Genomic DNA, 13482 nt, shown 5'->3' with positions numbered 1-13482 from the left:
TTCCAGGACTTCGCTAAAAACTTGAAGTCAGATATCTTATTTGTAGTCTCTAATAAACAAAACATCAAGGTGTTGTTTCTAATTTGGCATGTGAGTGATATAGGATTTGTTATTTTACTTCAGTGTACGTTACATAGGGCTGGGTATAACGTTTCTCGATTCTTGTTTAGAGAAACAACATGAAAAGGGAAACGAGACCACATTGGCACCAAATACCGAACGTGAGGTCAGATGGACGGTTCTAACTACTAGACAACTATGCCTAAAGTGTTCCTACTTTTGGTACACGATGCCTTATTGATGCTGCAACGTTGCCAAGTTGTACTCTGGGATTCTGAAGCACATCAAGAAGATATGAAATGGTTTTCCCTTGACTTCCTAACTTTTCTAATAACTGCTTTGTGGGGCTACCATTTGGACGTAAGTATTCATTTTCATAATACTTGAGTTCTCGTCGTGGTATACCAGCTTCCTTTCCCACTTTCTGCCAGCCATACACTTCGTTTTTGCCTTTGCCGTGTGTCACGTCCAGTTCTTGAACCAAAATGTTCTCAAGATCTGGAGGAATGTCGCGTAGGTTGAAGTCTAGAAGGGAAAGGGATGTTATGTACGTACATTTTGTGTAGCCTTTTTTTTCCCTTTTAACCTTTTTGTGCGAATGCTTGAAAAAATGTTATGCTGTAATTTACCACGACGATCGACTACAGTAGTCGGTGGGTATATCTTATAGACAGCGTTTTACCTGAAGGGGTGACATGGTAATAACATAAAAACGTATTGTGTGAATCTCGGTCCTGTAATAGGTGAACCATATTAACCAGACAACGAGATCTCTTGCGACCGCCATAAAGGCTGGTTTTTACTACGACATAAGCATAAGCATAAGGAGAAGCAGAAGCTCAAACGCCGCTTCAGCAAGTGAGAACACCTGCGACAAGCATAAGCACAAGGAGAACGAACGTGTTCATTCATGTTGTGCTTATGCTTATGTCATGTTACATTTCGCCGTCTTCACCAGTGAGAACAGGGACGACATACGCACAAGCTCAAGGACAAGCAGTTAACCGTTTGTCCGCCATTTTGCTTAATATTGAGGGGAGCTGGTATCGAGCCGTAATTCCGTCAAGAAATGGTTTTTTGCGCGTGCATCTGTCCTTATGCATATGTACTGTAGCTAGTGTTCTCACTTGCTTATCTTTATGCTTATACCTATGCTTATGTCCTAGTGAAAACCAGCCTTAAGCCAGAGCTACAAAATACCAGGGCACTTTTAGGATCAATGGTGCGCATGTTTATAATTCGCTACCCTCTGAAATGAGATTACGTAGCAATTTTTCAAGCGCCAGTGAACTCAGTTTCGATTCTTTGACCTATTGTATGATCAATTTAATAGCACTGTTGTAGTGTGATCTGTTGTATTGGATTTTACTCTAGAGTCTATTTATTATTTAATCAGGACCCTGTTTAAGCTAGCTTTTTTTTAACTAAATCAGATTCTCCTGTATAAATAAATAAATAAATAAATAAATAAATAAATAAATAAATAAATGAATAAATGAATAAATGAATAAATGAATAAATGAATAAATGAATAAATGAATAAATGAATAAATGAATAAATGAATAAATGAATAAATGAATAAATGAATAAATGAATAAATGAATAAATGAATATATAAATAAACAAATAAATAAATGAAAAATAAACAAACAAATAAATAAATAAATAAAGTTTGCCCTGAGGCAGGATATATACTGAAAAGTCTCATTCCCCGTAAGAGGCGAACCCATGATCTTGGGCATGCGCAATTCGATGACACGCGTGGTGTTATTACTTACATCGTCCTTCATACCGAATTTAACACCTAGAATACCCCACTGTCTTTTTTTTGGTAAATTATGAAACGAACAATGAAACGAAAATGCTTATAAACAAGGTATTTAAGGGATGTGGATGCTGTGTATTCTTACCCTCCATAATGGTAGTATTGTCAGGATCGGTAATCTCACTGTCCGCTTCATTTGCTGAATTCTCCATCTCGTCTTCGCTGGAGGCTACATCGATTGGGTCATCTGTTTGGGTTGATTGCAATAATGACACAGTGTTATGTTTAAAAATATATGTCAACCAACTTACTTAAAAGTAAATCAATCGACAGCGGAATTTTTTCAATATTGGCTGTTATGTCGGAAAATTACACCAGTGCATCTGGGACCATATGCAAAACTAGGAAGACACAAGCTAAAGAAGTCTTAAGCCAGGAGGGCATCAATGATGACTTAAGTAATGTTTCCATTGTACTTTTCATCGATTGACCTAATCTTCTTTGCAACAACATCATTAAGGAGCTTAAGCAACCACAGGGCAACGGCAACGAAAACGCCGAAAAACAATAAATTTAATGAGGAAAAAACAAGCACTCTGCACGTGCGTTTTACATTTTGGTACATTTCTTTGCCATCCTCTGAAAAACAACAACGTAAAATGACCACATTTAAGGTTTTGTGGAGAACGTCAACGGACGACAGTGAATTTTTAATTTTCTTTTTTAACTTGTACGCCACTCCTACCAATCTGGTTCCTAGATAGTTCGCAATTTTTGTAAAAGTTGAGCGAGTTGAAATAATAGCGAAGTAGCACAAATGAAATAAAGTTATATTTTTAGGTGAGGTTTTCATTGCCGTTGCCGTCGTCGTAAATGTACCCTGTAGTTAGATTAGTTTATAGTCATGAGAAAATATCATGAAAGCGTCCTTGGCTATTGTTCAAGGGCAATGAAGATAAAAATGTTTTGAATTAAAACCCTCCGTTGAGATATTAGCAGCATCAGCGGTTGGTCGAGAAACCTCCCAATAATACACCTTACGATAATTCTCCTACGCTTTTACCAACTGAGTAAAGTAATCCACCTGGGGACTGATAAAATGATGGATAAGAATTAAAGAGTAAATTGATTTAGTAATCAGTGAAATATCTCAGGTCAAGCAAGTAACAGAGCTTTTTGATGGAATGAAATGAATTTGTGGTTGAAATGCCGATATAACAAGAATATCACTTAAAACATATCAACAAAAGAGCACACCACGATTATCTCTGATATCTCTGAAGCTAGAGGTTAAGAGGGGGTGTCACTGAAACCTGCTGCAGCATGGACTACTCAAGATAGACTTAATATGGTGACTACGAGTTTTAATAGTAGTGAAATTTGCTGTCAATAAACTCGTCAAAGCCGAGAGCAAATGAAATAGCCGGAGGTCCAGAAAAATATCGCACGGAACGGTCGTTGACCTAAGCGTCCTTCTTTCCCTGTAAGATTTATTGACGACAGTGTAAAAAAGAAGAAAAAAGGCCACTTTTGGTGTACAACTACAAACTGCGCGTGTTATGAACAGCTGTATGTAACTAATGACGTTAGGTACAGAACTGCATCCTTACGTTTAATTTGTTGTTCCCAAAGACTGCCTGTGCTGCTCAACTTGTTGTAAACACTTGGCCCACGAGTGCACTTTCTGAAGATAATGTATGCGATAATTCCAATGCACCCTATGACGACGAATGCGGCAATAGATCCCAAAAAACTACCCACAAATGAACTTGTGTTTATTAATGGATATTGCTGCATTGCAATTGTTGATGCCACCAGAGACATTTGCGTGGGAACTTGTGTAGGTGGCATCAATTGCTTTAAGTGAACTTTGGAAGGTATGTGTGGGGACACAGTTGGCTTAACTGTCGTAGAAATAGGTCTTCCTTTCTTTTGGACAGCATCAGCAACATTGTTTACAGGATCATTTCTTATAAAAGTATATGATGTGTTGTCTGGTTGTATCATCGGAATGACATTTGTGTGCTCCTGAATACTACCAGAAATGTCAGGACGTCTAAAACTTTGCAGATCCTCATTCTCTTTCCCATTCTGACCTTTACTGACAGATAAATTATAGATGATTTTCGTTTCCTTGTTTTTACTGCCCATGGTATCCTCACGATTTGCAACTTTCTCAGTTATGTCTGCCTTGATTATCTCCGAAAGAGTGGGCTGGGTTGACCTTTCCTGTTGATTTTTCTCACCGGTGTTAAAATTTGGCACTGGTGTCGCCGTTTGAGCCTCATTCATGAATTTTGTTACCTCTCTACGGAAAATAGAATGAGGCTTAGTAAATTTCCGTGTAGATTTTGCTGTCTGGGAACAGTTGCCTTTGCACTTCTTTGACAAAATACATCTCAGATGAGCAGTTGTATTTATTCCGCAGCAAAAGGAACAATGTTTGCAAGTGTGCGTCATTTGGTCTTTAAAGTGTGACCATGGACACTCCTTGCATTCTGCATCCCTTTCTGTCGTGCAAGGGGTCACATTCTTTCTTGAGCCGCAATCAGTACATGTCTTACAGACAGTGCTACCACTCTCATCTGAGAAAGTTCCACTCCTGCATGGCACACATTCACCTGTCAATTTTACCGCCAATACTGTACCACAGGGTGGTGTGGGCTCCATTCCTGGAGGACATAGTGGGCAGAAAATGCACCTGATTTTTTCACCGTCGTTAAGTGTATACGTCTCTGAAGGACATTGATTGAGTCCATCCGGATAAAAATCATCATTATTTTGCTGCAGATCATCCGAGAATGACTTTACCTATTCCGTCAAAAGGAATTGGAATTGAGTTGGAGTAGCATTCATCTATAGTGTTTTGATAAGTGATATTTTAAGATAATTTATTCTCGACAATGTCCCGCCCTTCCTATGTTGAATCGTTTTTTTTTTTTTTTTAATTTGGTTTAAAAAGTTGCAAACCAGTTTGATTTTTACTTCCCTTTGTGTCAGATCATGGTAATGAATACTACGCAAATGGACCTTCTTTTAACTAAATATAAGCTTTTATGTCTTCGGCGCCCCCACATTTCATCTTCTATTACTGAAATTTATTATTAAAGGGACAAAGGAGAGTTTGGTTTTGAGACAATAGCTCAGGTTCCTCGTTTGAACCTTGGATCTTTATGAGCATCACGAGACTCTCAGGACAATAATCTTTTTGTAACATCACGAGCCTATTGGCCAAATATTCTCATACACTAAAAATACTTAACCTCGCTTTCATAGTTAGGTAAAGACCCTTAAGTTAGGAAAAGGGGGTGTATCCATTAGTTCGCCCTCTTGGTCTGCAAGCCTTTAACTTCAGATTTCAGGAAAATCAACCCGGAACCCGGTCTTCCGCCCGTGTTATTATTGTATTTAATTTTCTACTTTGGCTTTTTTTCTGGCCCTCACCCTTGTCATAGCTTTTAATACCTTATTGGTACCTCCTCGTTTGCCAGTTATTAGCTTAAGTTTTTTACTTTTAAATGAAAAGCGGCCATGGACGTACAATAGCCAAATTTGCAAACCAAAACGAAGTAAGTTTGTCTTCTGTTGTAAGGTTTTTCTGAAGCGCTCTAGTGAACAAGCTTGGCTGTTGGCAATCAAAATCGATCAAATCTAATGCTACTTACAATCGAGTTTGAAAAGTTATTAACCAAAAAAATAAACCACAACATCTACATCAGTCTTTCATATTTAAACCCTATTCAGAGGTCCTAACTCTATTATTCTTATATTCCTTTTCTTGAAATACAGACAAAGAAACAAAGAAACGAACAAACCAAGTAACTTTCGTAAATCCTAAACATTCAAATTTCACATTCCTTTATGCTGGGAATTATGCTTTCACTTCATAAAGAAAGCGAATGAAGCGTACGATTCAAGGTGTGACTTTTGAAATGGTAGCGTTAACTTTTTTTTAAGAAATGTTCTAAACTATAATGAATATCGCGACTCCTGCTATTTCAATAGTCTGCCTTACGTCTAAGATATGATAGAAACACTGTACTTGATCTTACCAACAGTAGATAAACAAACCCAGCAATGAACAACAGTTTAAGCATTTTAAGCTCTGGTTCCAATTTCTTCATCTTTAGGTTGTCTGGCTTACTCGTGTACCAACCTTGATGCTTTGAAAAAGGTAGCATACAAGTGATTTGTTAAGTGCTCTTGCTGCAAAGACAATTTGTCAAATGCAAAATCTCTATTGTATGCTTTCCTTCGTCACAGTGTTGTTTGGTGAATAGCACTGCAACAAATCAAAAGGAAAACAAATAGTGAGCATCCTAACCTCCTGAAACCTCCGGGACTCACAAAGATCAGTACAGAACTACAATGACAACTTAAACATATTACATGAAACTTTCATTGACAGTATAACTTTTTACCGTTTGAAATTTGAGGGATTTGTAAAGCATTTAAGATATCTTCCAAAACAGGTAAAAAATTATATAACTGTAAAAACATAAAATGACCAGAAAAAGTACCTTGACATGTTCGAGTCATAGGAATAACTGAAAGCGTTGTTCAGTACAACGCTCATGATTTCAACCGTATTATGTTGTAAGCGTTTGGCGTAGTCTTGCTGAATGAATTTCTATAGTCTGACCTCTTTTCTCAAATTTTGAACCGGATAGAACTAGTAAACGAGAGTATAAAAAGGAAATTAATTGACCGGGGAAAGATTGCTGAGTAAGTACTAGCTTTTTATTCATTTCGAAGGGAAGTAGATAAGAACAAGTGATAGCAATTTTGAATGACGTTTCGATGAATCCATTACATCATTATTTTTCAAATTTTGTGTAAGTCCGATGGTGACATCGAGCCATCTAAACGTCATTCAACATTGCTATCACTTGTTTCTATTTTAAATTGTTTATCGCAAAACCTCCGTTATTAAGGTAGATACGAGGAGATCTAGAGTCCTAAACTGGGTTCAATTTCAATAATCGTGTTTCAGAATTAAGCGTTGTTAAATTTGTAACCCTGTTCAGTGGCGATACCATTTAACGAGCAGGTCAATCGAATGATCGCATTGCATGTATGTTATCCTATCCTGATATTAAATGCTCGAGTGTACCACGTGGTTGAACGTTGCAATGACTTCCACTCGAAAACAAAAGTTTTTTGTATTTCTTCATCTTTGCCTTGTCCTTCGCTCTAACTCCCTGAAATAATCAGCTCCACCATATTTGTCACACTTTCTCAAATTTTGAACAGGATACAACTAGTGAGAGTATAAGAGGGAAATTGATCGAAAGGAGCAGGACTATTGTGTAAGTACCAGCTTCCTTGCGCTTTTTTTTTAGAATTGAGCGTTGTTAAATTTGTAACCTTGTTTATTGCCGATACCATTTAACGAGCAGGTCAATAGAATGATCGCATTGCATGTATGTTATCCTATCCTGATATTAAATGCTCGAGTGCACCGCGTGGTTGATCTTTGTAATGGCTTCCAGTCGAAAACAAACGTTTTTGTATTTCGTCATCGTTGCCTTTTTCTTCGCTCTAATACCCTGAAATAACCAACTCCACCATATCTGTCACACTTTTTCAAACAGGATACAACTAGTGAGAGTATAAGATGGAAATTGATTGAATGGAACAAGACTATTGTGTAAGTACCAGCTTCCTTGCTCTTTTTGTAGGAAAGAAGATAAGTAAAAAGCGATAGCAATGTTGAATGACGTTTCGATAAAGCCATGTCATCATGACATGGAGGAATCGAACCGTCATTCAACATTGCGATGGCTTGTTTTTATTTTAAATTGTTTATCGAAAACCTCCCGCGTTATGGAGGTAAATAAGGGGAGACCAAGGGTGCTTACCATTTACGCAAACCGCCCGGATGGAAATTTTCGGCATAAATACGAATTGATTTAACTTGTCTTAACAGAAGATTGATAACATGCAAAATGTATGAACACCAGCTGTAAATCCCAAAGGAGTAGTAAAAATGCATCAATTTGACCAGAAGCCCATAATTTCAGAAGTACTCCAAATGGAATGATGCGAGTACCATTTGATTTTTGAACTGGAATTTCCGGGTTTTCCATGGAAATGGTAGGCACCCTAGAGTCCCCAAACCGGGTTCATTTTTAATAACCGAGTTTCAAAATTAAGTGTTAAATTTGTAAACTTCTTGTCGATACCATTTAATGACGAGGTCAATAGAATGACCGCGTTGCATGTATGTTATCCTATCCAGATATTAAATGCTCGGGTGCACCGCATGGTTGATCTTTGTAATGGCTTCCAGTCGAAAACAAACGTTTTTGTATTTCTTCATCGTTGCCTTGTCCTTCGCTCTAATGCCCTGAAATAATCAACTCCACCATATCTGCCAGTCTCTTTTCTCAAATTTTTAATTCAAATTGTAAAAGACGTCCAAGATCAATTTGAAGAAAATTTACTATCTGTACTGATACATATCATATAATAGAGAAAGGTGGAGATAAATTACTCAACTATTGTCCCATAATCTGTGCTTAATTATTTGTTTAACATTAACATTTTCTGTTTGTGAAAACTAGTATTTTATTTGACTATTATACGGATCTGGAGATAGAGCTCAAATTGTATTATAGCACACAGTGTATTTGAAAGTGTAGATAAAATAATAGAGGCTATTGTAATTAACGAATATCCACTTGGTGTATTCTGTACACTTATCAAAGACTTTATTGTGGTTAGACACATTATGCTTCTTAAAAGCTGCCGTGTATTCTTTTTTTATATTCAAACATTCGTGTCTAGTGTCATGCGTGGTTATCAGATTACTTAGCAAAGAAGGAACAAATATTCTACTTTGGGCTAATGGCAAACTAAAAGGAGATCAGCCCGCCAAGTCTTGTAAGCCGCGAACTTAACACTTCATCGTTTAATGAGTGTCTCAATGGGGGCTAGCTTTGACGGTTGACGGTTATAAAGGGAAAACTTCTTCCCTCAGTTAAAGTTGTTATTAACTTTTATGTTTTTTAGATATTAACAATCAAGTGTTCTGGAGGTTGTTTTGTGGTCAGAAGCACATTATCAATGTAGTAAATCATTAATAAAAACCGAAAGTACTTCAAGACTTTTACGCAAATTAACTGGAATAGCCAATAAAGTGAATATTTAAGAACATGGAAACTAGTGTTTGAAAGCGAAAAGTCCAGGATGAACAGCTGAAATACTGACATTTGAAAGACCTTGAAACTGTTTAACGGCTAATAGCAATTGCTTTTTTGATGGTTGACGGAGGCTGTTTGACGGCTGACAATTCAGATGAACCCCATTGACACGCTCTAGAAATCGCGTGATCATTTCGTGATGATATAGAACGAAACCATGGACAATAATTAATTTGCCTTTCTACCTGACGCTTTTTGGGGAGCCGAATAATTTAATAATGTATGTCCATATAATAATCCATTGATAATATGTCCAATTAATAATGTATGTCCATAAAGGAAAATATCAAACAAGGGTGCACATCATGGTACTAGCACACAACCGTAAAATTGGCTGGTTTTGAGTTTAAGTGAGGCTAGCCGGAGTTGACTTTGTTTTGAAACAAGCCTCACTGCTTGTGATTTCCATACGTAGATCATGCTCTCGTTAGATTATGCTGTCTTTATGCTAATATGTGTTTACAGCTGAAAAGCACTGAGCACTCGCTTCCACTCGCAAAGGCTAGGTCACTAAGTACAAAAGTGAGCTGTTTGGTTTGATAAATGTTGTTGAATATATATATATATATATATATATATATATATATATATATATATATATATATATATATATATAAATTTTTATTCAGAAAGGAACAAATATTTTCCAGCTGGAAAATTCAAACTACAAGTTGTTGTTTTTTTAGTCTGATTGCAAGTTGCAAATGTCTCCAAACAAACCATGGCTCTGTAATTAATCTTTAGCGATGTTTCAGGATTTCATGCTTATTTCATGTTCGTTCAAAGCTGTCGGTACTTGAATTGAATACGAAAGTAGTTTTTTTGTAGTTTTGATTAAGGAAAACGAGCCTTCGTCAGAAGGAGTGGGATTTTCCATAAAATGCGAGGACTGTTGAAACACAGCAATAGCATGTAAACAGTATTGTCTTCTCAGTCTTACTATATTACTTATCTTACTGTTTTCTTCAAGAGGCATTATAAAAACTACATAGTACGTGTAGTTGATTCTTAAAAAGACTAGAAACTCGTTCAAAGGTGTCTGTGCGTTGCAGATCGAGTCGTAGAGCACCAAGAAGAAATTCTTAAGTGATTTATCTGAAGGGAAACAAACCATGGCGAAAAAGCATTTCGCACATTTTCTAAAGTCGTAATAGACCAATTTCGGCATGTTAAAATTCTAGCTTGATAATTGGAAGTACAAACTAAATACTCGACCTTGTAATCGACCAATATGACTTCTAAATCGTTTATACTTTGAATAATTCGAAGCACAAAAGTACATAGATATTCTGTAAATATAATTAGTTGATAGCACAAACACAGAATCTAACTGGAGAATATCAGAGCATATACGTAAATCTAGTTACAATTTGTTACTGACTCCAGGCTTAACTCCACCAGATTCTGACACGAAAGACTTGAATTGAACACCTTTTAGTCGGTATCCTGAAGATATAATTTCTTCAGTTAGGGGATTTTGATAGTACGTATTTTCATAACGAAGTAAATGGATAGATACCGCTGTCTTAAATTGAGCAAAATGGCCATGTTTTGAAGTCATAAAAATGTGTAACATTGATATGCTTAGGGTAAAGATTTCCTTGGAAACTATCACACGTTAATTTTCCATGCCCTAGCAATAATATTTTCAGACCTTGGGTACCATAACTTGTTACACAGCAATATTGATAGAAGAAACTGTAACTTACCGTAGCTCCACGGATGGCAGAGGCGTAATCGAAGCAAACCAGACCGAATGACGCTTCCGAGAGGACGCGGTACACTGTATGCTAGTTTACAAACGGCTTTGTGTTCAATACAACAAGAATTTGGTAACTGTTTCCTATTTTGAAACCAGCAACATTTCTTGTGGCATTATATATTGGACACTAAACTGGTGACAATATATATTGGACTAATATGGACTAAACTGCTCAAACAAACAAGGGAATTGCCGTTGATACTTGGTTCAGGCTCGTGTGTCATTCACATGCGTGCTGATGTGTTGCCAGAAACATGGATCTTTATATTTGAGACGCTTCCTTTCTTTGACGAAGAAGTGGACGAAGCTAGGATTTTGACTAGCTTGTAAAATGATTTGCCATTGCATGCAAATTTTTACGCTTGGGCTTGAATGCAACTCGTGGTGACATGCTTTGCACAAGCAGTTTAAAGCCTGAGTTAATGGCTTTTTTAAAAAGAGAGAAAATGGTTTATTCGAGATTTATTAAACTTTAATAAATTGAATGACACTGAACTGAAATTTGGCAGATAAAAATGTATTATAATTCTTAACATTTCTAAGCACAATAAGTAGTGCTATAGATCACGTGACATGTCACGTGATCTTTTTAGTGAAAAAAATCGAAGATTTAACAGATAGGCGACGGTTTTAAGAGAAAACATCAAGGAAAACGATTTTCTAATAAAGATTTAATATCTCCAGTCCTTCACGTTTGGAATGATCGTACACTGTTCTCTAAAAAAAATTGTCAGGACAAAGGTTATTTTTTTTAATTACCATATTCAACAATAGAATTCTAACGATACATTATTAACAGAATAGAATGCTTATGATACATTACTAACCAAATAAATCGGTTAGTGCATTACACATATTACAACGCTACGCACGTAAAATTTAAATTCGTAAAGTATTTACACATTTTTCTTGTAGTTACATAGTTTCAGATGTGTGATGCGCACGTGGTCTCCTTCGCAACAGATAAGAATTTTTTACTAACAGCTTTTAAAATTGAAATATGAGAGGAAAAGGGGAAAACCTTCTATTCTAGGATATTGACCACACGTCCTACAGGTCCAAATCTCGCGACTAAAAATAGAAAATAATGATATTTGTCTTGCAAAAGCTGGGGTTTTAAACCGATAACCAGTGGAAGTGATAAATCACAAGTAGGGTGGCTTTCTGTGCAGGGCAACCATTCTTTAAAAGCTTGTCAGCAAAGGGAGGTAACTGTGCAGTTCCAGAATAAATGAATCAATGTTTCCTCTTCCCTTTGGCAGAATCTGCAAAGGTCATTAGTAATAATATTTATTTTTTATGTGAGGAAATTATTGGTGTCTAATCTTCTGTAAAAAAAATAATAAATTGAAAAACTGACAGTTTGCAAATTTTTGTACATTGAAAGGGTTTCCGGTTCACGGCCGCCCAGTTAACAGGTTCATTTTGTTCGGTTGAACAGTCCACCGACCATTTCATTTCACTATTTAGAGGTTTTTTCCTTTTTTTTATCCACAAGCTTTTTGTACACGGTTTTGTTTGGCTTCTCTGCTTTGCTTGTATTGATTCCCAGAACGTTGTTCATGATATCGTCAACGAGCGTTTTGATATAATCTTCTTCACTCGTTTCTTTGATGTTATTGAAACGTAAGTTCTCTCTTCGGATATGTTGTTCAAGTCTAATGTTGTTTTCTCTTTCTTCGTTTAACCGTAGTTCTAGATTATCAATTTTGCTTCGCAGGGCCGCTAATTCTGCATTGGTTTCTGTGAAGTTTTTCTCTGCTTGTTCCTTTAGCCGTGCAGCATCCTCTTGGGTCCAACTCAGGCTATGTTTAAGTACTTTAATCTTATGGTCAAATTTTGCAATATCCGATTTAAATTCGCATCTTAATTTGTCCACATCTGACCGCAAATTGGCGATGCCAGCTTCCATAGCTTCTCTCAAGGCTTCAATAGCATCCTTTACTAGGCGAGCGTTGTCACCATCTGCTGTCATGTCAGTTCGCTATTGATCGACGAACACGAGCTTCTTTTAGAGGGCTATTTCCCCATATAAGATTTATCTAGGCTAACACACCATTCTTAGACAGAGCAATCGCAGAAAACCTTTCAAAATTGGGCAAACGAACCCATTTTGTAGAGCGTTACAAAACGCGTCCTGGCGCCATGCAAGCCAGGCCCAGTCCCCTCAGGACAAAGGTTACTCCTTCCTCCAAAATTCAACTTTCATTATTAATTACTCCAATTTAAAAACTTAAGGACAGTCATTGCAAACGTAAATTGTAATATATTTTAAATCTACATCGGAAACGCTAATTCAGTTATCTGTATAAAGAAAATTCGCCGCCGTATCTCCAAATTACGAAATTTTGATTCTTTTATCACGTGATGTGTCTTTATTTGGGCTTGGAACAACTGGACCCAGGAGTTTCTCCTTTTTGAATGAATGTCCCATTCAAAAGGGGCCTCAAAAAAGGTTTTGAAGGTATTACTGATATATGATCCGAAAGCATGAACAGAACAGTTATTTTAATGAATTAAGCTGAATACAGCTATTTCAAGCAACGTTGTCGGATTTGAAAGCATTGAGTTGCCTAGTCAATAAGCCCGAAAGGTAGTATGGGTAGCTGCAAAGCTTTAAATTTGGCTGTAATTTCACACTTTTCAGTACCATAGCATGGGAAGAAATGCAATTTTTTTGTGTCAGATC

At 36.7% G+C, this 13482-nt stretch overlaps 1 protein-coding gene across 1 annotated transcript; it reads right to left on the bottom strand.

Annotated features, from left to right (window-relative positions):
* Window positions 1-194: 194 nt before the first annotated feature.
* On the bottom strand, window positions 195-5976 carry LOC146488347 (uncharacterized). Its single transcript, XM_085120821.1, has 4 exons — window positions 5879-5976; window positions 3437-4637; window positions 1972-2073; window positions 195-585 (listed from the first exon to the last, which is right to left on the bottom strand). Exons 1-4 carry the CDS (start codon window positions 5948-5950, stop codon window positions 263-265), a joined length of 1698 nt encoding a protein of 565 aa, XP_084976947.1. The 5' UTR covers window positions 5951-5976; the 3' UTR covers window positions 195-262.
* Window positions 5977-13482: the final 7506 nt, after the last annotated feature.

Source organism: Pavona decussata, unplaced genomic scaffold (assembly GCF_977016875.1).
Source record: "Pavona decussata unplaced genomic scaffold, jaPavDecu1.1 SCAFFOLD_11, whole genome shotgun sequence".
NCBI lineage: Eukaryota > Metazoa > Cnidaria > Anthozoa > Scleractinia > Agariciidae > Pavona > Pavona decussata.
This window is presented reverse-complemented; position numbering and strand designations above follow the sequence as displayed.